This window comes from Lissotriton helveticus, chromosome 6 (genome assembly GCF_964261635.1).
Source record: "Lissotriton helveticus chromosome 6, aLisHel1.1, whole genome shotgun sequence".
Classification (NCBI taxonomy): domain Eukaryota; kingdom Metazoa; phylum Chordata; class Amphibia; order Caudata; family Salamandridae; genus Lissotriton; species Lissotriton helveticus.
In genome coordinates this window covers 230177380-230202164 of record NC_136067.1, presented here as the reverse complement: position 1 = coordinate 230202164, position 24785 = coordinate 230177380, and the positions used below count along the sequence as shown (strand labels likewise).

Below are 24785 nucleotides of genomic sequence, written 5' to 3'. Positions count from 1 at the left end.
GTTGCACGCTCACCGCTCGCGTTTCCGCTAGCAGCAGATTAAAAATTATTCACTACAAATTCCTTCAACGGATATACTATACTCCGGCTCGGAAGTATAGGTTTGGGCTAGCTGACAGCGACAGATGTGAACGCTGCCATGCCGACCATGCTGATTTCCTACACCTGGCATGGGACTGTCCCCAGGTTGCTCATTACTGGCAGCTGGTTGTGGAGGCTATCGCGGAGATGGTGGGTGAGACGATGCCCGCTGACCCCTTGATCGCTATCCTCGGATACACAATGCACTTGCCTAGAGGATGCAGGAAATTTGTCGACACCGCCTTGCTCTTAGCCAAGAGACGGGTGGCTTGTCGCTGGGGCAGAGGAAGGGCGCCCAAATTTAAGGACTGGCTTACAGACTTGACTTATTGCCAAGACCAGCACACTACTTTTGCTGAATTGATACCCCCTTCTTGTAGGCCCAGGGATATTTGGGAACCTCTGATGCACTACCTGCTCACGCGCTCGGATGACGATGCACGATCGGATGATCTGCCTCTCCCTCCTCAATGCACTGACGTCCTTATTGGAACGCAACCTGTCAATACCTCCTGCTTCGTCTGACTTTCCTTGTCCCCCATGCACTCTCATACCCCTGCAGCGTCCTGAATGACCTAGGCCGCTCTCTCTTGGCCTGACCCACACCCCCCTCATGATTGGGCATGCATATCCCCTTTTTTTTTCTACATCCACAGCACGCCTCACACTACTGCTGAGTGACACCCCGTTATCATTCATGCTTCTATGGGATGCACCTTTACAGGCCTCTGTTTCACTGGGTTGCAGTCCTGGACATTAGCTCCCCCATGGGCTGCGGCCTTACTGACCCGCCTTGCTACACCACCCTTCATTGGACCTTTCACACAGTCTTATACAGCCTCATAGTTGTTACCTAAGTTGGGAAGTTTTGGTTCCTGTTTGACGATGAAAAACAAAAAAAAGGAGAGGGATTTCATCTCTCTACTGCAACGCCCTGTTCAACTGCTGCTCATCCTTGCTTGTCCTACGCCTCAGGCTGCAGAACCAGCGTCTTGTATGTTTTTCCTATACGCCGCCGGGCCTCCGGGATGTCGGCTTCTGGGCTGTGTACTGTTCATGATTTTTTGCTGCTGGCCTCCGGGTTGTAGGCGGATCGAGCTGTGTACAATACTCTGTTTTCTCCAATAAAGCAGTTTTGAACCCCAAAAAAAAAAAAAAAAAAAGTATGGTCTTCCTCTCCAGGTTTGCTAATTATATGGGTCCATTCAGCACCATCCTGTACCATCCGCACCATCCCACAGATGTTACTTAGTTCAAAGGAACACTGGTCCAACATGGAGAGTGTTGAAGCTGTGTTACAAAAAACAGATGTCATGCACAGGTTAAAATATGACACAATGTTTATCATGATTTTCATAGTTCAGTAACTCGCATTTTTTAAATGTCTTGCAAAATTATCTTAAAGTAATTTTTTTGGAGCCATGTGCTAACTTTAGAACATTGAATTGTACCATTGTCAACACAGCGTTTACTTAATTTTGTATCTTTGATAATTGGCACGACATTTTCAATAAAGGCAACCCAATAAAGTCAATTAAAACAAGTGTTGTCTAATTCACAGATCGTACTAACACTTCTTCACATAATGGCTGAATGGAAATTAAACAAGCATGCATTACATAGGCCAGGAGAGAATAGTTGATTGCTCCTGAGGCGTGAGCCGGGAGTTGCCTAGAACAACACCAAACTGCCACCGTTTTTGCTAATTTTTGCACAGGACATGTTTGCTGCTATTTAGATGTAATAATTCACTGTTTTTACTCGTTTTTAAAATTTTCTTGTAACTTGTTGCTTTTGGCTCCTATTTGAGGTCATTAGTAGCAGTGAAGCCAGGTCGCTATTTTTTATGATTTTGAGGCTTCAGAAGGGAGGGAAACGCGATCAGGCACTCACCTGGACGGCCGCCAGTTTGAGTGGGCCAAGGTGAGCGCTCTAGTCTTTTTCCTCCCCAGACCTTCAAAAAGCAGGCTGGCGCGACCGCGCAGCCTTGATTGCTCCTGAGGCGTGAGCCGGGAGTTGCCTAGAACAACACCAAACTGATACCGTTTTTGCTCATTTTTGCACAGGACATGTTTGCTGCTATTTAGATGTAATAATTCACTGTTTTTACGCGTTTTTAAAATTTTCTTGTAACTTGTTGCTTTTGGCTCCTATTTGAGGTCATTAGTAGCAGTGAAGCCAGGTCGCTATTTTTTATGATTTTGAGGCTTCAGAAGGGAGGGAAACGCGATCAGGCACTCACCTGGACGGCCGCCAGTTTGAGTGGGCCAAGGTGAGCGCTCTAGTCTTTTTCCTCCCCAGACCTTCAAAAAGCAGGCTGGCGCGACCGCGCAGCCTTGATTGCTCCTGAGGCGTGAGCCGGGAGTTGCCTAGAACAACACCAAACTGATACCGTTTTTGCTCATTTTTGCACAGGACATGTTTGCTGCTATTTAGATGTAATAATTCACTGTTTTTACGCGTTTTTAAAATTTTCTTGTAACTTGTTGCTTTTGGCTCCTATTTGAGGACATTAGTAGCAGTGAAGCCAGGTCGCTATTTTTTATGATTTTGAGGCTCCAGAAGGGAGGGAAACGCGATCGGGCACTCACCTGGACGGCCGCCATTTTGAGTGGGCCAAGGTGAGCGCTCTAGTCTTTTTCCTCCCCAGACCTTCAAAAAGCGGGCTGGCGCGACCGCGCCGATGGCGCCCCAAAGGCAAGCCCGTCTGCGCCCGTCCGCGCTAAGGCAGCGCCCAGCGCCAGCCACGCTGTCCGTTATGTCAGGGGAAGGGCTTCTCCTCTAAAAGCGGACTCCCGACTTTATTCTAAGGAGACCTTGCTCAACATAGGGGAATGCCATGCCAAAAAGGGTAATCTTGCCTTTGCTGACTCAGCTCTCCCCTTGAGCGATTTCCTTGCTGGAAGTCTCCTATCTTGCGGACTTCTTAATGTGAGGTCTCTGCCAAAACACTGCGTTGAAATTCAATTGTTAATAGATTCTCACCAGCTTGATGTTTTATTCATGACGGAGACCTGGACTCGCCCTGACTGTGAGATCGAGCCAGGTTGGGCCTGCCCGCCAGATTGTAAAATTCTACACCTCCCCAGACCTAACGGAAGGGGAGGCGGGGTGGGGGTCATCTATAGGGCCTCCTGGCAAATCGGGACCATTGATATGGATCCGGTTAATGATGTAGAGCTACTTGGCCTGGCTATAAAAAATGCCTCTGGGCTTATCGCTACTGGGGTAATCTGTTATAGACCCCCTGGGGCCTTTACTGTTCAACAACAACAATCGTTGTTAACTACTCTCACGAACATGGCAGCCACTCACAACAAATTGATATTCTTAGGGGACTTTAATCTTTGGCTAAATGGTTCCCTTGACGCGGGGTTCCGTAACCTACTCCACTCGTGCGAAGGCCTTGGCCTTTTTCAGCATGTGGTGGGTGCTACTCATAAGTAGGGTCATAGCCTTGACCTTCTCTTTTCATGTCCTCACCTGCTGCACATGGGGGAAATTTCACCCATGGACTGGACAGACCATTTCCTAATTAAATTTTATGTTAATTTTAATGTTGCCCAGACCCGGCCTGCGCGTACCAGCACTGAAATTCAGTGTAGGGACTGGAAGGCCCTTGCACGACTGAGATCCTCAGATTTGGTGTTTAAGGTCGGAGATTGTTTTTCCCGGGACAAACAGGTCGACGAGAATTTTGCCTTGTTGTGTCTTAGGATTACCGCGACGGTAGACTCTCATGCCCCTCTTAAAAAACGTAGTTGTAAGGGCAGAGCCTCTGCCCCTTGGTTTAATGATACTCTGAAATCCACTAAATTAGCATATAAACAGGCAGAGAGGAAATGGAGGCGGGGGTACAAGGATTCAGACAGGCTGCTTTGGAAGCTCAAAATTGTTGAGTATAAGACCTTGATTCATAAATCTAAAGCAGAGTACTTTTGCTCCACGATATGCAATGCTTCAAACAGTTCTAGGAGCATTTTTAACATTCTGAACAGCCTCACCAGTCCTGATTGCTCCAAGAACTCGATACCCCCCTCGCAGGAGCGCTGTGAGAACTTGGCTAAGTTCTTCAGAGAAAAAATTGAGAGAATCATCAATGATCTCAAAGTTCCCACTGTTTCCAGCTGTCCCCAGACTCTGAGGGATCAGGCCTTGGAGGGTGGGGATAATGGCCCCTGTTGGCAGCCTGCTGATCAACTATCAGAGTTTCCGCCCCTAGGGGAGGAGGACTTCAGTAGGCTGGCACAGGGCATTTCCTCTGGCTCGCCCATGGAACCGGTCCCGCACAAGATCTGGAAAGAGTATGAGGTGGAATTATTTCCTACTCTTCGCCTGATTTGCAACCAGTCTCTGGCCAGCGGTATAGTTCCCGCTCGCTGGAAACAAGCCCTGGTTTCCCCGCTGCTGAAAAAACCATCATTGGATCCAGAATGCTCTAATAATTACAGACCAATCTCTCTGTTACCTTTTCCTGCAAAGATTGTCGAACGCAGGGTTAGTCTATCACTTTCTAAACATCTGGAGCAACATCAGCAGCTTGAGGAATCGCAATTCGGCTTTCGCCCTGCCCATGGGACGGAGACGGCCCTGGTTACTGCCATGGATGAGCTTCAAATGCGTGCAGACAGGGGACAGGCAGCAGCCCTGATTCTGCTCGACCTGTCTGCCGCATTTGATATGGTCAACCATGAGACCCTCCTGAATAGACTGCGTGAGGCCGGGGTGAGAGGCTGCGCCTTACCCTGGTTTCAGTCCTTTCTGGAGGATAGACAGCAGGCTGTGTCCCTTCCCCCTTTCCAATCCGCGTTTTTCCCTGTGCCGTACGGGGTTCCTCAGGGTTCGGCAATCAGCCCCATTCTGTTCAATCTTTATTTAAAACCCTTGATATCTTTGATCAAATCATATAAGATCAATACGTTTAACTATGCGGACGACACTCAATTGATCCTCTCCTTTGAGGGTGAGGACTCGACACCGGTGGAGGTGTTCCATGAGTGTCTGCGGGATATTGCCGGTTGGTTACTGGATAACTCCCTTCAATTTAACGCTGGCAAAACTGAGTTGCTTTTCTATGCGGGGAACAGGATCCCACATCCCTTTCCTGACAATTTCTGGCCTCCAGATTAAGGTTTCACGAGTTAAAACTGTGCGTGACCTAGGCATTATGCTAGATAACAAGCTGACTATGGAGGCTCAGGTTGCGAAAACTGTGTCTTGCTATTTTGCCCTGATTAAGTCCCTTCGCAAGATTATGCCATTATTACCTACCCACGCTCGGGCTTTGGTGGCTAGATGTACAATCTTGAGCAGACTCGATTACTGCAACGCCCTCCTACTTGAGTCCCCCAGCTTTCTGTTAGATAGACTTCAAAGAATTCAATCAGCGGCTGCTAGAATGGCCTTGGGATGGCCTAGAAGAGTGTCTGCATCTGCAGCTCTGGCCGAACTCCACTGGCTTCCACTCAGGCAGTGAGTACAATTTAAGTCTCTCTGCCTTGTTTTTAAAGCCCTTCATGGGCTAGGTCCTAGAACGCTGCAATCTAAATTTGCCTGGTACACTCCCACCAGTGCGCTTCGTTCTTCCTCGGCCCGGCTGGTGAGAGTACCTAGATTTTAAAAAGTCAGGGCGGGGGAAGATCTTTTGGGGTGGCTGCGGCCAAACTTTGGAACAGTCTACCTTGGGAGATTAGACAAGTTGAGAAACTTCTCCCGTTCAGAAACTGTGTGAAGACCTGGCTGTTCCCTATGGTTCTTTAGTACCTTCTCGACACCCCTCCTCATACCTCTCATGGAGCCTCAGCTCCAGGATGCCTGCAAGGCAACAGTGCACTTTATAAGCTTTATAAATAAATAAATTCCATACAGCTAATCCACTAACTATGTAAATGATTTCAATTCAGCCTCAATGTATGTAAATTTATCTTATGGTGCTATCCTGACATTCTGGTAATAAAAGGCCTTTCTGACCGACTTTGAACACCCATGCTGCAAACCTAAAACCATTTGTGCCTACATCCTCTTTGGCAAGCAACACATTCGCTAACTTAAAGAGGCAGGTGCATTCCAATGTGTGGTAGGCATAGTCCCAAATCCAATTAACCTTTGTAGTGTACCCTCATTCATGAATCCTGTGAATCCTTTTGATACATGCAGAGTTGAGAATCTTTGTAGTGTAGGCAGATTCATGAACATCATACATTTTTCCTCCATATGCAGATTCTTGAATCCCATAAATCTTTGTTTTTATACTATCAGTTCAACAACTGAACATCTTTCCTTACACTGCACTGTGTAGCTTCTATGAAGATTGATATTTAAATTGTTTTGTGTTCTCTGTCTTCTATACTGACCGTAACATCTTTTCTGAGATTGATTGTGACATTGGTTGTACTGAGCCAGAGTTGTACAGACAAATATTTTGCATCGTACAACCAACTTACTGCAGTTGTACATTCGGTTCAACCTCTCCAAATCAATCTTGCTCAGATCCAGTCGCTGCCCAATGATGTCGTTGAATGCAGGTATTTTCGTTGTAATTGTGGCAACGTTATTATTTTTGTTAAAAGACAACGGCCCGTAATGCATAACTGAGTCGTAATCGTATGGCGTGTTGAGGTCGGAAATAAAATCATCATCAAACTTGTCGAAGGCATATGCATAACCTGAAAACAGATAAGTGTCAGTATATTTTTACCAATCTTTCATACATTTGACAACATCTGGTAGTCCCTAGTAACATGGGATTTTATTCTGCTGAAGATCTGTGGTAGATCTGGAAAAAAGTCAGAATTTACAGCTGTGTCATTTACTTCTGATCCACAAAGCTAGAAACAGATGTTAATCCATAGGCAATGCACCAAAATTATCTACTCAGATATGAGTAGAATATGGAGTTACATTTTTAAACTTATTTTTTATTACTGGGCTTACTCAGGAGTATGTGAAAGCAGTGCCATGGAATCCTCAGACAAACGTGGTAAACACCTAGTGAGTTCTAATTTATGGCCTCTTTTTAGAAAGATGATGAATGTGGTGGTGTGCACACCATATATACCAAATTAGTCCAATCGAAATTTCTTTAACATATTTGGAAAGGACATAGACACTTGTGTAATGTAAACACATTTGAATAATATGATGGTTTGATGTTTATGATGCATTATGGAAGCGTAAGTTCATAAAGGCACACCCACGGTTAACCTTTCACCTCGACTGTTTGCGCATGAAAGGGAGGGGTCAAATTAGTTTATAAGTTGGCCGGGAAGAAGGAGAGAGTAATTAGGAGTTCATGACGAACCGGGACTTGTGATTAGGAGAATGTAAAAGCAGGTACGCATTGCGCGCAATTGGTATTAGTGAGGTTCAGTAGTAAATCGTGTGATCTGAACTTAAGCATTTAAACTGATAAAGCCACAGGCATGCGTAAATGATAAATATAGCAATTGTGTGAATTTTATTAATAAACAGCGCAAGAACCATGTGATATAAGAGACCGGGTGTTCACAAAAATATGCATGAACAAATAGCTAGAAAGCCTAATTTTTTAGCCTTTTGACCTCGAAAACTGTAAATTTTGATTGTTTCTGGGTTAAGCATCAGGGGTGATTTTATGAGAATGATTGTTTAATTTTATAATGCCATAACATCGTTTTGAATAGTACACATGCACGAGATAGATTTTAGATTTGAATGTGGGTTCGTTCAGACTAAATTTAATGTAAAACTTGTGTGAAATTTCAGATACCCCTGACGAAGAGCAAGCAATTGCTCGAAATGCATTGGGTCACGAATAAAAGAATGCTGCTGACAAATACTTTTTGTGTATGGATCGTATTTACAAGGAGGCCTGGATGGGCACATGTTGATACGTAGAGTTTCAAAAGCAATTTGGTAACGATGTGGAACAGACGGAATCATAGAAGATAATATGACAAAGTAAAGGATAAAATATGGATAAATATGAATGAGACAAACGGATAAATATATGATGGATCTAGCATCCGTAATAAATGCAGTGCACCAGGGTGCGGAGTGTGAATGTTGCTCTCCCCACTTTTGGACTCTTTTTTAGAAAGGACATATTATTCTGTGCAACTGACTTTTGCCTCTAACTTGTGTAAGTTACACTGTACTGTACTAAGGTAGAAGAAATCAATGTAAGAGTGTGTAACTTAAGAATGCATCTGTAATTAACAGCCTTACATTTTTACAAGTGTCATTTCAAGCCATGGTCAAGGGTCAGAGGAGTGGTCAGGGATATCAAATACAAATGTGGTGCATAACCACTCAAAAGTAATTTTTAAACACTTGCAAACATTTTCAGCGTTTTCCCACACTTATCTGTGTACTTAATTTAGACCGGAAAGGTCAAGACATAACTGCTGCAGAAAGAATGAAATTGAGCACCCATCAACCGAGTGTTTACAGGAGGTTGGGGGAAGAAAAGAAATGTTAAGCAAAAATATAAGTGAGAGAAAAGGGCATTTAAAAAGTTAAGTTATCACATGTCACAATTCCCTAATCTTGGAACTGGTGTACTCTGCTTTATACATGAACTAGACAAGCCTATAGCTGGAAAACAGCCTTAATTGTACTTTTAATGCATCCCATCCACCTCGAATTGTTCCCTATGGCTGATGTAAATTATGTAAACTTAATCCCTTCCATTCTCATGACGGCCCCCTGCCGTCATGAGTCACGGTGGGCGTGTGCCCCCGATGTCCAGGGGTCTTCCGGGCTACGCCCGCGATTGTAATGTTCAGCACTGAGGTGGAATTCGCGCCGCAGGCAAGGTGTTAATAGGACAGGTTAGTAAAGACACCAAACAGGTGTAATTTAAAAACATGCACAAGCACAACTTACACGAGGGTCATAGGTTGCCATATTTTAGTAAAATAATGCTCTAAGTGACTGATTGCATCCCAGGGCATATGGATTTGGTGATTTGCCAGTAGGTACAAGCAAAATGTAAGAGATCCAGAAGGAGGAAGTGGTGCTGAAAGTGTGGAAAAGCACAGCAATTACCTCCAATTTCAAAGAGGGTCTGAAGGAAGGGGAGGAATGTTAGGTACTCTCCCTCAAAATGGATTGAAAAAAAGTTATGTTGAACATGTTTTAATTTTTGTATCCTGCATCTCATGGTACAATAAGCAAAATAGGTGGAAGTGAGCTCTGCAATAATATAATTGAATGTATTTTCATAACAGAGCGAGTTCCAGTCTAGTGGTATGCAGTGCTTAATGTGTAAAAGATTGAGTACCAGTGGCCAAAGATCTATTCAGAAGACCACAGCCAGCACTATTAATGTTAGTGTGCCGAATATCAAGGCTGCGTAGTCTAGAGTCCACCTCATGTCTCTTTAATCGACTAGCACCCACTCCCTACCTCTTTATCTTGCTCATGCAGGATTCTGCTTTCTCCTTGTGAGATTGATTTCGATCCGGTCTTTCTCTTCCAACTTCTTCCCTTTGTTTGTCTCATATTCTCTTGCTCTTGGGAAAGTCTGATGGGGATAAATGAGTACTGAACACCTGGGGCCTTATTTATGAAGGCCTTGCGCCGCCGGTGCGTCACTTTTTCCCATTTTAAAAGTGACGCACCGGCGGCGCAAGGCCTTCATAAATAAGGCCCCTGGATTGAGAACCCATCGGCCCCAATGGCAATCACCGGATCAAAATAAGCACAGCATATCTGACTAGCAAACTGTCACAAATAAGCTTGACAGGTGTAGCTTACACCTGTGTGGGGGTTTCACCTGTGCCTGTTGTAATATACACCAATTTGTATGCCCCAGTGCAAAAGTGAAGATCAAAACACAGTTGCATACATTTATGCAAAAAAACTTTCTGAGCAATCCCATTCAAGTTAGCATTCATTAACTATATCTGAGGTTCTAGTCAGCTAGTCGGTTCATGGGCTTGTATGCTGAGTCTAGTAATCCTGTTTATCAATCTGACTAATGGGTTGAAACCAGAATATCAGTCCTAAACATAATCTGTCAAAAAATATCGCCCAAAAGAAATGTTCCCATTGAAGTTAAACAAATCTTCATACACCCAAAGGAGCAATATTATCCTGCACAGTATTTAAGCCACAAGATAAATGGCAGACAACACTATTGTTACTGATCTTCTACAATGCAACCCTGGCTAGCAATGTCTATATTCCACCACACATTCTCTATTGCATTTGGCCCAATATATTTCCTGCACAGTTAAGTCATTTCTAACACTAATCACTTTTGAACTGTGTTTTCTTTGTAATTATTACTCCATATCCATTTTTTTAAATGATGCACCAGAATTTCTTATGGTTATTTTGACAACAATACCTTTAGGATGATATAAAATCGCCAACCTAGACACACATTGCTCATAATGGATTTCACGCAGCAAGGCGCTGAACTGTTGCATCAACCTTTGCCCTCAATCAGCCAAGTTCCGGTCCCATCTGGTTTGTATTATTTGAACCATTATTTAAGTATTTTTGTATCTTTAGTTTTTGTTGTGTGTTTTTTCTGTAGGTTGTGCTGATTCATAACAATTATGCAATGTACACGTCATTTACTAGCTTTTTGTGTGATTATGCAGGCCTTTTTCCTTTTTCCAGAACTCAACACGATGCCCATAGGCCAGCTCATGTAAAAGTTTCACTTGTGCAGACCTCTGTGTGTATTGAGCGCGCAAGTTGAGTGTACTTGGCCTGCTAGTTGGACCCCATGTTGGTTTTATATGGCACAGGATGGAGGTATAGAGGTGCATATACAGCGTCCCCAGAAAGTGGAAGTGTTCTCCCTGCATTTCTGAGCTGGAGGTTGTAACCCATAACCCTGAAGCATGGCAGGGTGTAGATATGGCTGCCCATAGAAATTCAAAGAGGCCTATTTAATGCAGGGCTGCTGATCAGTCTGTCCTAAGCATTGGTATTTGGATGATGGTATGGAGTGAGTTAGCAGATTCAATTGTTAGAAGGAGAGACATATCTAGGCAAGGACTAGCTCTTTTGTCTTCCTTTGAGTGAGTCACAAAAGTAGGTTCAAGACAGCGAAGTGAAGAGCTTTACATCCATTTTGCTCTTTTGATGGGTACTCCTGCTTAGAGCCAAGATCTACATTGCCTACTGTCAGCATTATCATCTTGCACAATGACGTGTCCCTGAACTGGAGACAGTGGATCCGCATCCCTTGCCTGGAAACTCTGTTTAAAAGTGGGACCCATAACTTCCCACTTGGATCCAGTTCCAAGCTGCTCCACTGGCCAGGTGCTCCACAAAGAACTTTAAGTGATGCTGTTATGTTATGACCCATGACCAGTATCACTGATAGCGATTCTCCCACGCACAAGTTGATATCGCCTGAAACTGCACATCTTCCTGGAGGAGAAGTGGGCCTCTAGCATTATTGCAATCATTCTGTGTTACTCTTTTTATGTGAATTAAGCCATTACATAACTTTGCATAATGTGCCATTCACTGTAAAGAAAAATCCACAAACGCACAGGAACAATAGAACGTGAGTGACTGTTTATTACTGTGCTTTTCTGTTTTGGGCGCTATTGTTTTAGTGTGAAATGCGCCCTTGTTTATAATATTAAAATATATCTCAAAATGACAAATTAGCATTTTGCATAATCATGCATAATCTATACTAATATAATAAAGAAAGAGCCCAAACCTTTGAGGCGGGTAATCTCAGGACCCACAGCACCAATCACAACACCCAATACAGCGCTGGAAAGGGCAGTTGCAGCAGAAGGACATAGGCTATGCAGACGCCCAACATATACATTTAAAAGGTTAAAGAACCGTGCCAGCAAAGTAGTCCCTTGTGGGCGTGTCTGCGTTGTGCTGTGGGCGTGTGCTGGGGGCGTGACAAACGCTGGGGGAGTGTGGTACGTTCCGCCCTTCATGCCATGTCTCATATCGTGTGCTGTGGGCGTGTGCTGGGGGTGTGGGGGTGTGCGGGGCGCGGGATTACGAAAAAAAAGCGAGCGTTGTGCCCAATATTTCATTGTATTTTCTTCCCAGGTTCTGTACATTCCAGCTCCGGGTGTCCACCCTGCTCTCTTTAAATACCCCTGCACCCCATAATCATAACCCACCCTTACTCCTTAAAATACCCCAACACCCTTAAACACTAACCCCTCTTAACCCTATAAATATACCCTGTACCCCAAAACCCAAACCTATCCCTAAACCCTAAAAATACCCCTGTACCCCAAAACCCAAACCTAGCCCTGAACCCTATATATACCCCTGTACCTCAAAACCCAAACCTACCCCTGAACCCTAAAAATACCCCTGTACCCCAAAACCCAAACCTAGCCCTGAACCCTAAAAATACCCCTGTACCCCAAAACTCAAACCTACCCCTGAACCCTAAAATACCCCTGTACCCAAAACCCAAACCTAGCCCTGAACCCTTAAAATACCCCTGTACCCCAAAACCCAAACCTACCCATGAACCCTAAAAATACCCCTGTACCCCAAAACCCAAACCTAGCCCTGAACCATAAATATAACCCTATACCCCAAAACCCAAACCTACCCCTGTACCCCAAAACCCAAACCTAGCCCTGAACCCTAAAAATACCCCTGTACCCCAAAACCCAAACCTAGCCCTTAACCCTTAAAATACCCCTGTACCCCAAAACCCAAACCTACCCCTGAACCCTAAAAATACCCCTATACCCAAAACCAAACCTAGCCCTGAACCCTAAAAATACCCCTGTACCCCAAAGCCCATACCTATCCCTAAACCCTAAAACTACCCCTGTACCCCATAACCCAAAACTATATCTGAACCCTTAAAATACCCAAACACCCCAAAACATATACCTCAGTACCCCAAAACATATACCCCTATACCCATACTTACCTTAGCCAAACCTTAAAAAAAATGCTTTTACCATTCATGCATTTACAACGAATTTCGTTGTAAATGTAAGTGTGGTAAAGCATATAAAATGTAACGCCATGCGTTATAATGGCATTGCAGAGTCATGGTACTTTCGTAATGAAAGTATGCGGAGTGATGGTATGCGGAAAGAAAGTTGCGGAATAATGGGTGTTTACCCTCCGCCAGTAAGTACATTGGTGGCACGGCGGCCCACATCTCCAGCAACATACTCATATTTTTTCACCACCGATTTGAAAAATGCACAGGTCTCTCTCATTGATGGCCAGCACCGACATACACTTTTAGACACACCTCCCGCCACAAGTTCTAGAATTGCAAACTTTAGAGCTGGGGAGCTACGTTCGAATCTCGGCATCAGCTCAACAACCTGTGATTCCAGGCAAATCGCTTAGTCTCCCCGTGCCTACCACAAATTAATGTGTTCTTCTGTAATGTAAATTGTGCTCATGCCATGTTGTCGAGTTCGCGCTATATAATATTGCAAGGAAAAATAAAGTAGGAAAACTCGAGTTCACACACTACTGAACGCGCACTCAAGTGCATCAGCAGTGCACTGTGAATCGGAGCGTTTCACAGTCCTGTCACAGATAAGAAATGCTATCAAAACGAAATCCTACAAAACAATATACTACTGGCCGGCAGCAATTCATGCCCGGACAACGCCGGGACGGGCTGCTAGTAATATATATTTTTTGCAAAAAGTTGGCGTAATTATCTGAAAGCCAATTATGCAAATGATCCTACTACCTCCTACCGCTACCTACTTCTACTCGGGAGCTTGCCTTTCTTTTGACAGGGGACGAAAGTGCCCTATCCTACAGGAGCTGTCTGCCCGAAGAGGAGAAACTCATTCATTACATTTTGAAGAAGAGCGACCCAGAGGAACTAGTTTGCCAAACAGTGTGTGTCTGGAGCCGGCCAAAGAGCTCCCAACCACCCTGTTAAACCCAAGACCATCAACAAAGATTCCCCTGAGCACTAGCTTCTGCGACCAAGGAGGAAGATGAACCTGTGCCAACTCTTCCTTAGGCATACCAGAGTACTGCATCACAGTGCCCAGATGGGAGGAAGCAGATTCCCCACCACATGTGCTAGAGCTGTTTCGCCTTGGCAGACCCACTGCTCCCATCATCAGTCAATTTATGATCCTGCGATCATAAGTTTCCTTTTTAAATATGGCAAAGAACCTAGGGAAGGCATAGAGAGGTGCCGGAAACAGTCTCAGGATAAGCTCCTGGATATCCTAAGTCCCCTAACACGCATCTTGGACATGACCGAAGATGCCAGGGGTAAAAATATTCCAGTAAACATTGACTTATTAAGAGTTTGGGCGCAAAGGGCCTTATGCAAGTTAGGTAACGCAAATGCAAACCTCTTAATGGAGAGACGGAAGGACATCCTGATAAGAATTAACCCCAAGTTAGCAGATCTTGCATCCAAGGAAGACACAAACCATACCATGGACTCCTCTTTGGTGAAAATTTTATTAAATCCTCCATATGCCCCCAGTCGTCACTTTTTCTCTGCCATCAAGACTCAACTTATACGACTACTATGGGGAGGGAAACAAGCAAGGCTCAAATGGGACATACTTACACGCCCCTTCATCGTGGGTGGGTTCTCGATACCAGACATTGAACTATATTTTAGCTGCGCACAGGCACATTATGCTACATACTGGATGAACCCCCCCCTTCATGCCTTACCTGGCGAGTGAAAATGGCTACATGCACCCCGTCCCTAGCACAGCCTATCTGAGCGGCCCCGCTGTCCCCAGACATATTGCATCTTCCACAGTTCAATGTACCATCAGCGCATGGCACGACCTAGCCAAATCAACTCACTGCACACTACTATACTCTCCTCTCCTGCCCCTTTTCGGGCGAAAGGACCTCATGGTCACACAGGAGGGCGGCTGCCACCAGCTCCTCCGCAAGCTCTCTCAACACACCTGGGGACACCTTTATACCAATGGGAAGCTTAGCACCAGCGACAAATTTTAGAAAAATATAAATCCCACTCCCTTAGAACACTTTTACTACATCAGACTCCGACAGGACATTAAAGCTGCTACACCTACTTTCATCCCTGGAACCTCCAGGGATGCCCCCGCAACATGCACTGCTGCAACAAGACGCCCCTGCATACGTACTCTCGAAACTGTATCGAGCCGTACAAACGAACAGAGAACATGACCCACCATCGGCCCAAAGCAAATGGCAGGAAGAACTCGGCCACCCCATAACTGACGAACAGTGGACATATTGCTATATACAGACAGGGGAAATTTCCGCTAGCAGCAGATTCAGAATTATACATTACAAATACATACATCGTTTATACTATACACCAGCTCGACTGTACAGGTTAAAACTTCGTGCGATCGACCGTTGCGACCACTGCGGAAGGGGAGGGGCCGACTTTTAACACTTAGCCTGGGATTGCCCACCTATACAACGCTATTGGGTAGAAGTACTCGCTGCATTGGATCTCATGACAGGCCTGCATGTCCCTACAGACCCCTTTACTGCCTTGTTAGGCTAACTGAACCTATTGCCGCAAAAATGTGAAAATACACCTCCATAGCGGTACTACTCGCCAAAAGGAAAATTGCCTGTAAATGCGGAAGAGGTAGAGCGCCGAAATTTAAGGACTGGCTCCGGGATCTTACATATTGCCAAGAGCGGCTACATACCTATGCAGAACTTCAACCCCCCTCTTCACGCCCAAGAGACATCTGGGGCCCGCTGCAAACGTATTTATTGGAACCTGCTACAGACAATAATGCGGAAGCCTCATGGGGTACATGATTCGCTCCGTGTCGGTACTCCCCCGTTAGGACACGCACTTATCACTCACTGGTAAACACGGGACGTCATGGGTCACTGCCTCCTTATTTAAAGGCCAAAATACCCCCTACTTGTGGCTACATCTCTTTAGCTTCCAATACAAAAGTGGAACTGGTTACCTGACGATGCCTCAGTTCTTTGTTAATGTTTAGCTTACAATATATGAATGCAATGATATTCCTGCCTTCACAGCCAAACACTCCAACTAACGCAGCCGGCCCGGAAGGGTTGTAGGCGGCTTGCTGTGTATTCCCCTACCCCCCTATTACACCCACCTTACTCATTCGTAATGTCGCTATGCCGGCCCGACAGCGGTTGTAGTCAGTAAGCTGAGATGTATAACTAATGTTGGTCTTCAATAAAGGTTTTTCAAAACTTTTAAAACATTTTTTTAAATGTTTTATTAAATCCTTGGGCAAATAGGTTTTAACCTTTCCTGCCTTCAGCAAAGCGCAGTACAACATGCGTAGAGTTTGTGCCTCCCGTCCACTTTTTGGAAGGGCTGACAGAAGGATACCACCTCCCAGCCGTGGATCCTTCAAGTTCCAATTCTATCAGCAACTTCGACACTCAAAGGGGCAGGACCCCAAGAAACCACTGAGGAAGAGCAAGAGCCTCCACTCAAGGTTATCAAGGTGAGCATCTCTTCTTCTTCACCAATACTAAAAGTGGAGGGCAGACTAAAACTCTTTGCCCAGAATTGGAAATTGATAACTCATCACCTCTGGGTTTTAGAAACAGTTACCAGCTTCAAAATAGATGTTTGGCAAACACCCCATCAAGTCAGGAAACCAATGCAATTAGATTTAGAAGAAGCGAAGATGTCTCTTATAGACATAGACGTAACTCAAATGTTAAGCAAGGATGCTCTAGCAATAGTAGGCAAATGGGACACTACACAGGGTTTTTTAAGTACAATCTTTCTGGTAAATAAAAAGGACAAGGGTTGGCATGCAGTCATGAATCTGAGATAGCTGAACAGATTTTTAACTTACACGCATTTCAAAATGGAAGGTATTCACCTGTTGAGAGACATCCTACAGTTCGGAGATTGGCTAGTAAAACTAGACCTCAAAGACACCTACTTCACGATTTACATGGACAAGGACAGACAAAAATATCTCCGTTTCAGATGGAGGGGCATACTTTACCAATTCCTTTGCCTCCCTTTTGGGCTGTCCTCAGTCCCGTGGTGTTTCACGAAAGTACTTCATCCAGTGGTCACTCATCTCAGAGAGAGGGAAGGGAGGTTAATCCTTTACCTGGATGACATACTTATCGTGTCACAGGACAAGCTAGAAGTACAAAACCATTTACTTATGACTACAAATCTCGTGGAAAGCCTGGGTTTCTTTGTAAATACGGAGAAGTCAGTTTTGACTCCCACTCAAAAGATAGAATTCCTAGGTTTTCAGGTAGACTCGGTCCTATCTCACCCGATTTCACCTCACAAGAAAGAGGTAAAAATAAATAAAGATGTGAAGGCAGTCTTATCCAAGGACACAATACTAATCAGAGACCTTCCAAGGGTTTTGGGACTCCTTTCATCCTCCATCCTGGCCATATCCCCTGGTCCCCCACACTACAGAGGTTTACAGAGACTGAAGACCTTAGGTCTAAGAAAAGGTTTATTGTATGGAGAATCGATTCCCCTTTCACCAGATGCACAAGAGGATCTGACATGGTGGCTAAACAACCTCGGTGCATGGAACAGCAAGGCTATTTTTGGGAATATACCAGACATTATAATATGGTCAGTTGCAAGCAACACAGGCTGGGGAGCCCGTCTAGGAGAGTTAGAGACAGGGGGAAGATGGTCTCTAGAGGAACAATCTCTTCATATAAATTGTTTAGAAACGTCTTCACATAAGTCATAGAGAGCTTACACTTGTGATTAATGAAGATCTATCTGTAGTTAATCTCAGTGACCCAATAGTGTTCATCCAGGTAGTGCTTTTTTGTGGGGAGGTTAAAGCACTTTTTTTTTAAAAGAAGTGCAATGAGTTGGGCACACATTGTCTCTATTGTGTGATTGTTGTGTTCTCTACCAACCACACTACCTCCCTTAAATGTCTTGGACAGCTCTCCCTCACTACCTTGAGCATCAGGTACGGTCTACTTTGCCCAATTTGCACCAGCAAGGTTGTGGCCCAGTAACGCCTGTGTGCACTACTGCCCCCACAGCGGGTTCTAAGAATTGGCTGAAAGTGCTGTAGGACCTGTAAATTCCAGTCCAGCTTTCAGTAAGAAAACAATAAGTTTACCTTTATACATCATTAACAGCACATAAAATATGTAGAAACCAGGATGGAGAATTTGACACCCAGTCCGCACATTAATACAGGGTCTGCATTTGAAGGAGGTGGGGACTGCCAGAACAAAGGCTAGGGAAGTCCTTGTGAGTTACATTAGAGACCAATGAGATAACTTAGGTGGTGGAGTAGAAACGATGCTGGATTCTGGGTAGGATACCTTGTTAGAACATCCAGTTAGAGAGAACTGGTAAGTCAACTTGGTCAGCACCCTAGCACAGGTTTTAACCACACAGGGAGTATGCCCCAAATTAGCTTTCTGTGGTTTCTCTGAGATGGTCTTCACCTGGATTCCCCATGTCGCTCACTGAAGGAATTACTCCTTAGCACAGATATGGCCTTTCATAGACCTAAGGCAGAAGACAATGAAAAGGAAGCTACAGTTAGGTTACTGAAAATAAGATCAAAGGAGTTGGGAAGGACAGGAGTCATGGGTCTGACAGAAAAAAAAGGAGAGGTAGGAAATGAAAGGGAAAAGTAAATAGAAAGAGAGGCAAAAAGGAAGAGAACTGGACAGAGAAACCTGGGATTGAACTGAGAAAGGTACTTTTAGGAAAATCAAGTCCTTCTCCAACTCTGCAGAGTTTCCTTCCAAGCTCCAAAGTGCTTGTTCACATGCAGGTGGAATGCAGGTATATTTTGGAATGGTTTGTGATCTCTGAGATCACTTGTAAAGCACAGATTTTAATGATGTGTCTAAAGCAGCTTCTTAAGTTGCTTAATGATAGAAGTCACAGCTGTCACTGGCCTGTGGCTGATCAAAGATAAATTGATATTACCAAACTTCTAACTATTCCATGTTCTTTGATTATCAACATGACCTTGAACCATCAATGGCTCAGAAAACCTTCACAGATGCCTTGAGCACATACATTTTCTTAAACTGGTATTGAACAAACACAATTTGTTTGGGCTTACATATTCTTGAATCATTTGATGAACTGAATTTAAAATTCAAAATGTGCTCCTTTCAAGAAAGCAATCAATGTAACATAAATATACATCAATAAATGTGTTCAACTATGTTTTTGAGTTTTTGGTGGGTCACTCACTATCACTCATTAACTCATTCTGTCCTTCAGGATGGCAGGTAGGCCTGGGTGAAAAAAATGCCAAATTGTAAAACAGTGAAATCACCCATTATTCTAAATTGAGGAGCAAATTTAGGCCAAGAAAACCTAAATCTGCTGTGTTGGCCAGTAAAAGAAATGGAGGTATTCCAACCATTCTCTGCAATTCACATAGATTTCCTCCGCTAGCGAAATGTGGTCCAGCTACATCCATGAACCATGCAAACCTGTCAAGCTACCTGTAAAGGTTTGATGACTGCTTGCCTTCACCCTTTTTCCATCCCTTTCAGGGGAAGCCAATCAGCCAAATTTCATGAATTATCACATTGATATGCGCAATATGAAAGGGAAACAAATTCTCTGAGACTCACCACGGGCAGTTTTTCATGACTACACCTTTCCGATGACTTGTTCCAAAGCAAGGGTAATGCACTACTTACCATCAATGATTTCATCCCACCAAATCTTGACATAGTCATCACGGTCAGTCCTTGAGTGTTCATGGTAGAATCCAAGTGCATGAAGGAGTTCATGTTCAACAATGGACTTATAGTCACATCTTTCACCGATAGACAGGCTTTGTCCGGTTTGTAAGTCACCAACGTACGACCAACATCTGCGGATATGAAGAATGAACATTCACATGTGTTTATTCAATAAACTATGTAAACGTGAAGTGCAAGCACCTGAGTTAGGCATTCAGAGGTTACTTCTTCAGGGGCTGATGGCCAAAGCCATTTTCTGAGCACAGGTGTCAACTACAGTTAGAAAAGAGTTGAATTTATGCTTGGAAGGTGTACGTTCTAATTTACTGAAGCAGGAGTTTTAAACTTAAATACTTTTAATAGGGAGTTTAGAAAAGGATCACTAAAATGATTCCAAGAGAGGCTAATTGGGATACTTTGAAAAGGTTGACACCCACTAAGTCAGAATTTTTTGTATTTTTGCATTGCAAGTGGTAAACAGCCCACATGTCTTTTTTGGCAAGTCTAAGGGACACATTGGAGAAAAAAAACAAGGATAAAAATATGGACAATGGCATATCTCCCTAATCTTATACTAGAGAATTGCCTGCCTGGTGAAAAAGAGAACGGTTTAGGCCTAAGAGAAAATGCCTAGACCTCTCAAATTATATTGTATTTATTTATTTGCAAGACTAGATGATTCATCTTTAATGTTCTGGACTTTCTTTTGACACATAGGGGCTCATTATTATGTCAGCCGGTAAGTCTCCGAACAGCATTCGGTTTGTCGGAACCCGTCTCGGAATACTTGTTTCCGACTGACTCGGAAACATTTCCGACCGACCGATTAAGAAGAAAGGTAACCGTTTGGTCTTTCTGACTCGGTTCAAAGCGGCATTCGGAGAAACCAAGTCGGTGGGAGCCGACTCGTACAGCTCAATGGACCGCATTCCCGACCAAGCTATTACGATGTCAGATTCGGACAGCCTTTCCGACTCGGTTCGTCTGACACGGAACTGCTATTGGAATCCGACTTTTAGGGCCCATAACTGGCCCTCCTTCATCCCAAGGCCGTTGGTTGGGCCCTGTGTGGGTACCCATGGGTTCCCTATTTCCAGCCATGCATGGTTTGGCAAGCATCATGGGGTGCCTGCCACAGGGTGCAAGGTTTTCCGCAACCACCCCCTTTTTAGGTCTCGCCTGAACCAGTGCATGCGCTGTCTGGCAAGACATTTAGTAACTGGGTTTTCAAAGTGTGAGGTTACGCGCGTGTGGACGTGCACAGCTACCATCTGGTTTTCTGTAATGGCTCATTAAGCCTTGCAGTGCGTGAATCCCCTCCCCTACCCCCTCCCTTCTCCCACTCCCTCCGCGTCAGCTTCATTTTCCTTTCAGTGGCCAGCTTTCAGTGCTCTCTCAATGCTCCTCCGCCACGTCTGCGTTAATTTAAAACATATGTACTTTCACTTTTGCTGCGGCAGGCGCTCAAGCCAGCACCACTTTCAAAGCCGGGCTTGATTACAAATTATCTCGATTCATTCACTGTAGTGTGGTTCTGCTTTATTCATCTATTTACACATTCTGCTGGAGCCCCATCTCCCCGCACACATGTCCATGCGTCTTTCTCTCATCCCTCTCGCCCCGCCCACAATGCGTATACTCATTCTCAATATTTTTGCTTTCACTGGATTTCTTAATTTTGTCTGCCTCTCTCTACAATCCCCTCCACCCAGACCTCTCCCCCGCCACGTGGTCCTCTCTGCCATTCTTCTGTAGTCCCTCCCTCTTTCCCCATTTTCCCCTCTCTCCTCACCCCCCACTCCCGAGGTCCGTCCCTTGTCACTCACTCTCTCTCTCTCCTTTTATCTCTCCCTAGCTCTCTCTCTCATTTTTCTGTGGTCCCTCCCTTGTCACTCTCTCTCTCTCTCTCCTCCTGTCTCTCTCTCTCTCGCTATTTGCTCCTCCCTCTCTCATTCTTCCGTGTGTGTCCCTCTCTCCCCCACACTCGTTCCTCGCTCCTCTTATTCCCATCTCTCATCCCCTGGCTTTTCTCCTCTACCCTTGCCCATCTCCTGTCCCATTGCCCCGTCTCCCTTCTTTGAATCCACTTTCCCTCGCTCCCTCCCCCATCTTTCCTATTCACATCTTTTCTCCTAATGTAAATCAATAAAAAACGCATATTGATCTAATTTGAGGCTCCTCGTCCCACCGGTTTCTGCTTCTTAACACATTTCTCCTTCCTGCCCCGGTGGGTGCACTTTGAGGGGTCATGAGTCTCGCCCTGCAGACACCACCCATGCCAGGAGGGGCATAAGTTGGCCAGTGGGGTGGGGGCATCTGTTGGGGGGTCCTGCCTCCCTCTACTCCAGTCCTGCGGAGGATGGAGACAGTTTCTACCAGACATACCCTCTCATTACTGACATCCTTGTTGTTCGTGTGGAATATTTAAACATTTTGAGGAATCCTATCTTCCGAACTCCAAGGGCTGGCGAACAATGGCCCACTGTGCGCACCGTACAATGTTAACCATTTACTCCCACAAAAGAGAGGACGTCCTGGCAATAACATGACCATGCTTGGCCATCAGTGCACACAAGTACTGCCTGTTTGTGTGCGTGGGGATCAGACGTGCTCGGCCATGCAGGCAGGCCCCAGAGGAGGCCTTGTGTCCATCAGCCTGGCCACCTCTGGGTGCTGTGAGAACAGGAGTCAGGCAGGGGTTCTGCGGATCACAAGCTCCCAGCATGACTCATAAGCCAGCTCCTGCTGATACAAGTTTGTGTGTTTTGCAGAACACTACAGGACACAATAGTCACAAGCATTAGCATAGCCAATAGGTCTCGCCTTTGGGACCTTATACGTGTTTAGCCATGCAACAGTTGATGTTGTTGCACCAAGGATATTGTGCTGCATAACTAAATATTTATAAGGTCCCAAAAGCGAGACCTATTGGCTATGCAAATGCTTGTTTAATGGGAGCCTGTGTTGTCGGTCGGAACACAGGGCCCATTGAACTCAATGGGAGTCTGACCGAACGTTTTTCGGAAACATCATAATCAGTCAGTCGGACTCCCCGACTCCGAGTTGCTCAGTATGCTTTACGACCGACATCGTAATGAGGGCCCTAGTTAGTAAATTCATATGTCCTTGTGTACAGCTGCAGATTTCCATGAATCAAAAGAGTTGTAAATGCATGAAAAAGCAGGTACAGACCTACGAATGGAAGATGCACCCTTTTTTGTTTCTGGGAACAGGGCTGTCAGTCACTAATATGGTGTTGCTATATGCCCTATTACCTAAATCACAAGGACTTACCCATCGAGCTTCTCAAACTTGATGTATGTCTTCTCCCCTTCATACGGTTTAAAGTCCACGCAAGACTTTAGACGAAACATTTCAAGTGCCTGAAGGATGACACCTTTAGCATTCAGGTCTGAAAAATACACACATATATCTATTTTGGTAAAGGTGTTGCTGTGCCTTACAATGCGTAATCTAAGCATCTCAGTGAAAAAGGTGGACACATAGTGGTTCAAACACCAATCATTCAGTAGCAGTTGTCAATTCAATCTATGTCACGCCGTGACACAATGAGTGATCTTCAACACACCTCTATGTTTTGTCCCACTCAGTTTTATATTTGGATTATTCTAAAAAACAGTTTCTGGACCTTACTATTACTGCTACTTATCATTAGCATACAAAAGAGCTACGAAGTTTTTCTTCAGATTGGCACTATCGTTATTAATTACATCATTGCCTGCATAGCATATCAAATAAACGCTTTCAGGTACTTCACATAAACAATACAGAAGCATTTAGCATACTTTAAAGAGTAGTTAAGTCAAATTTCACTCATGTTGTAAAGGCCCTTAACTGCCTGATTTAGAGTTTGGCGGAGAGGGTAAATCATAAAATCGACGGAGTGCCCTTTCTGCCAAACTGAAGTTTGGGCCGCTTTATTTAGAGTCGTGCAGAACCTAAATATTTCAGTGAGAGGGAATACTCCGTCTCCGGCACTGATGTCCTCCTTTGATGGCCCGACAGCATAGCAGCTTTCGGAGTTTTGGCCAGGCATTCATCCTCCCACCTATTTAGAGTGGGTAGACAAATGGACAGTTTTTAATTTCACCGTCATCCAAATCATGGTGGTAAGTGTAAGTCAAAATGAACCCACGCCACGGCGAAAAACCCGCATGGTGAGCGGCTCATTGCTTTTTTTATTTAAAAAAAAGTACACTGTGGGATTTTCTTTTTGAAAATATAAATATATATAAAGTGTGATGTTGACATTGTGATGTTGACAGAGCAGCATGGCACATTTTCAATGAACTGAGTAACTGCTATGACGGTATCTACTGTCAATATAAGAGATGTCCACTGGGGTGGCTGACATCTCTAAATTCCGAACGCGGTTACTCCATCAGGACAACAGAATATTTCACTCCATTGCCCTGATGAAGTTAAACCAGTACTCTGGAGTATAAATGAGCCCCTCAGTACTGTGTTGTCTTTGAATACTCAAAAATATATTCACCATTATAAAATGTGTATTTTTTACCATGGCTCTTAAATCTTCTTCACTCTGTCGTAGAATAATACCCTGAGCAGCTAAATTGATATAGATACAGTTCCTGGCAGCACTACTTGATATATGAACAACTAGCAACAAGAAGCCCCCGGTAATGCTGTTTAAGAATTCTAAATCTAATAATTGCGCTATAGAGGACCTAATCAAAAGGGTTAGTGATACATAAATATTTCTATTTTCAACCAACATCTGCTTGTCATCTTTTTTGGTGGGCCAGGCAAGTTTTAGTTACATGAAAAATGAATGAATACATATTTTAAAAGCAAAGCGAGACTGCATAGACCCCACCAGCCCTTACGCGAATCTGTAAAGTCTTTTGATTTCTTTACATTTCATTTCTAATCTACACTGAAGACTGGAACATGTTTCTTTGCGCCATTCCAGGATGCATCGCCTCTACCTAGGTAGCAAAAAGATCAGCGAGATGCCCTACAGGTGGAACTGACTAAAGAGGAGATTCCTTGCTCCTCAGCTATGGAATTCTTTACCGGTGTCCTTGC

The 24785-nt window shown here is 44.4% G+C and overlaps 1 protein-coding gene across 1 annotated transcript in view; it reads right to left on the bottom strand.

Annotated features, from left to right (window-relative positions):
- LOC144762463 (meprin A subunit alpha-like) overlaps positions 1–24785 on the bottom strand; it is a 114374-nt gene that overhangs the window by 41843 nt on the left and 47746 nt on the right. The window contains 4 exon segments of the mRNA XM_078647674.1: positions 1258–1370; positions 6524–6745; positions 19671–19846; positions 23010–23127. Coding sequence (XP_078503800.1) covers positions 1258–1370; positions 6524–6745; positions 19671–19846; positions 23010–23127 — 629 coding nt within the window.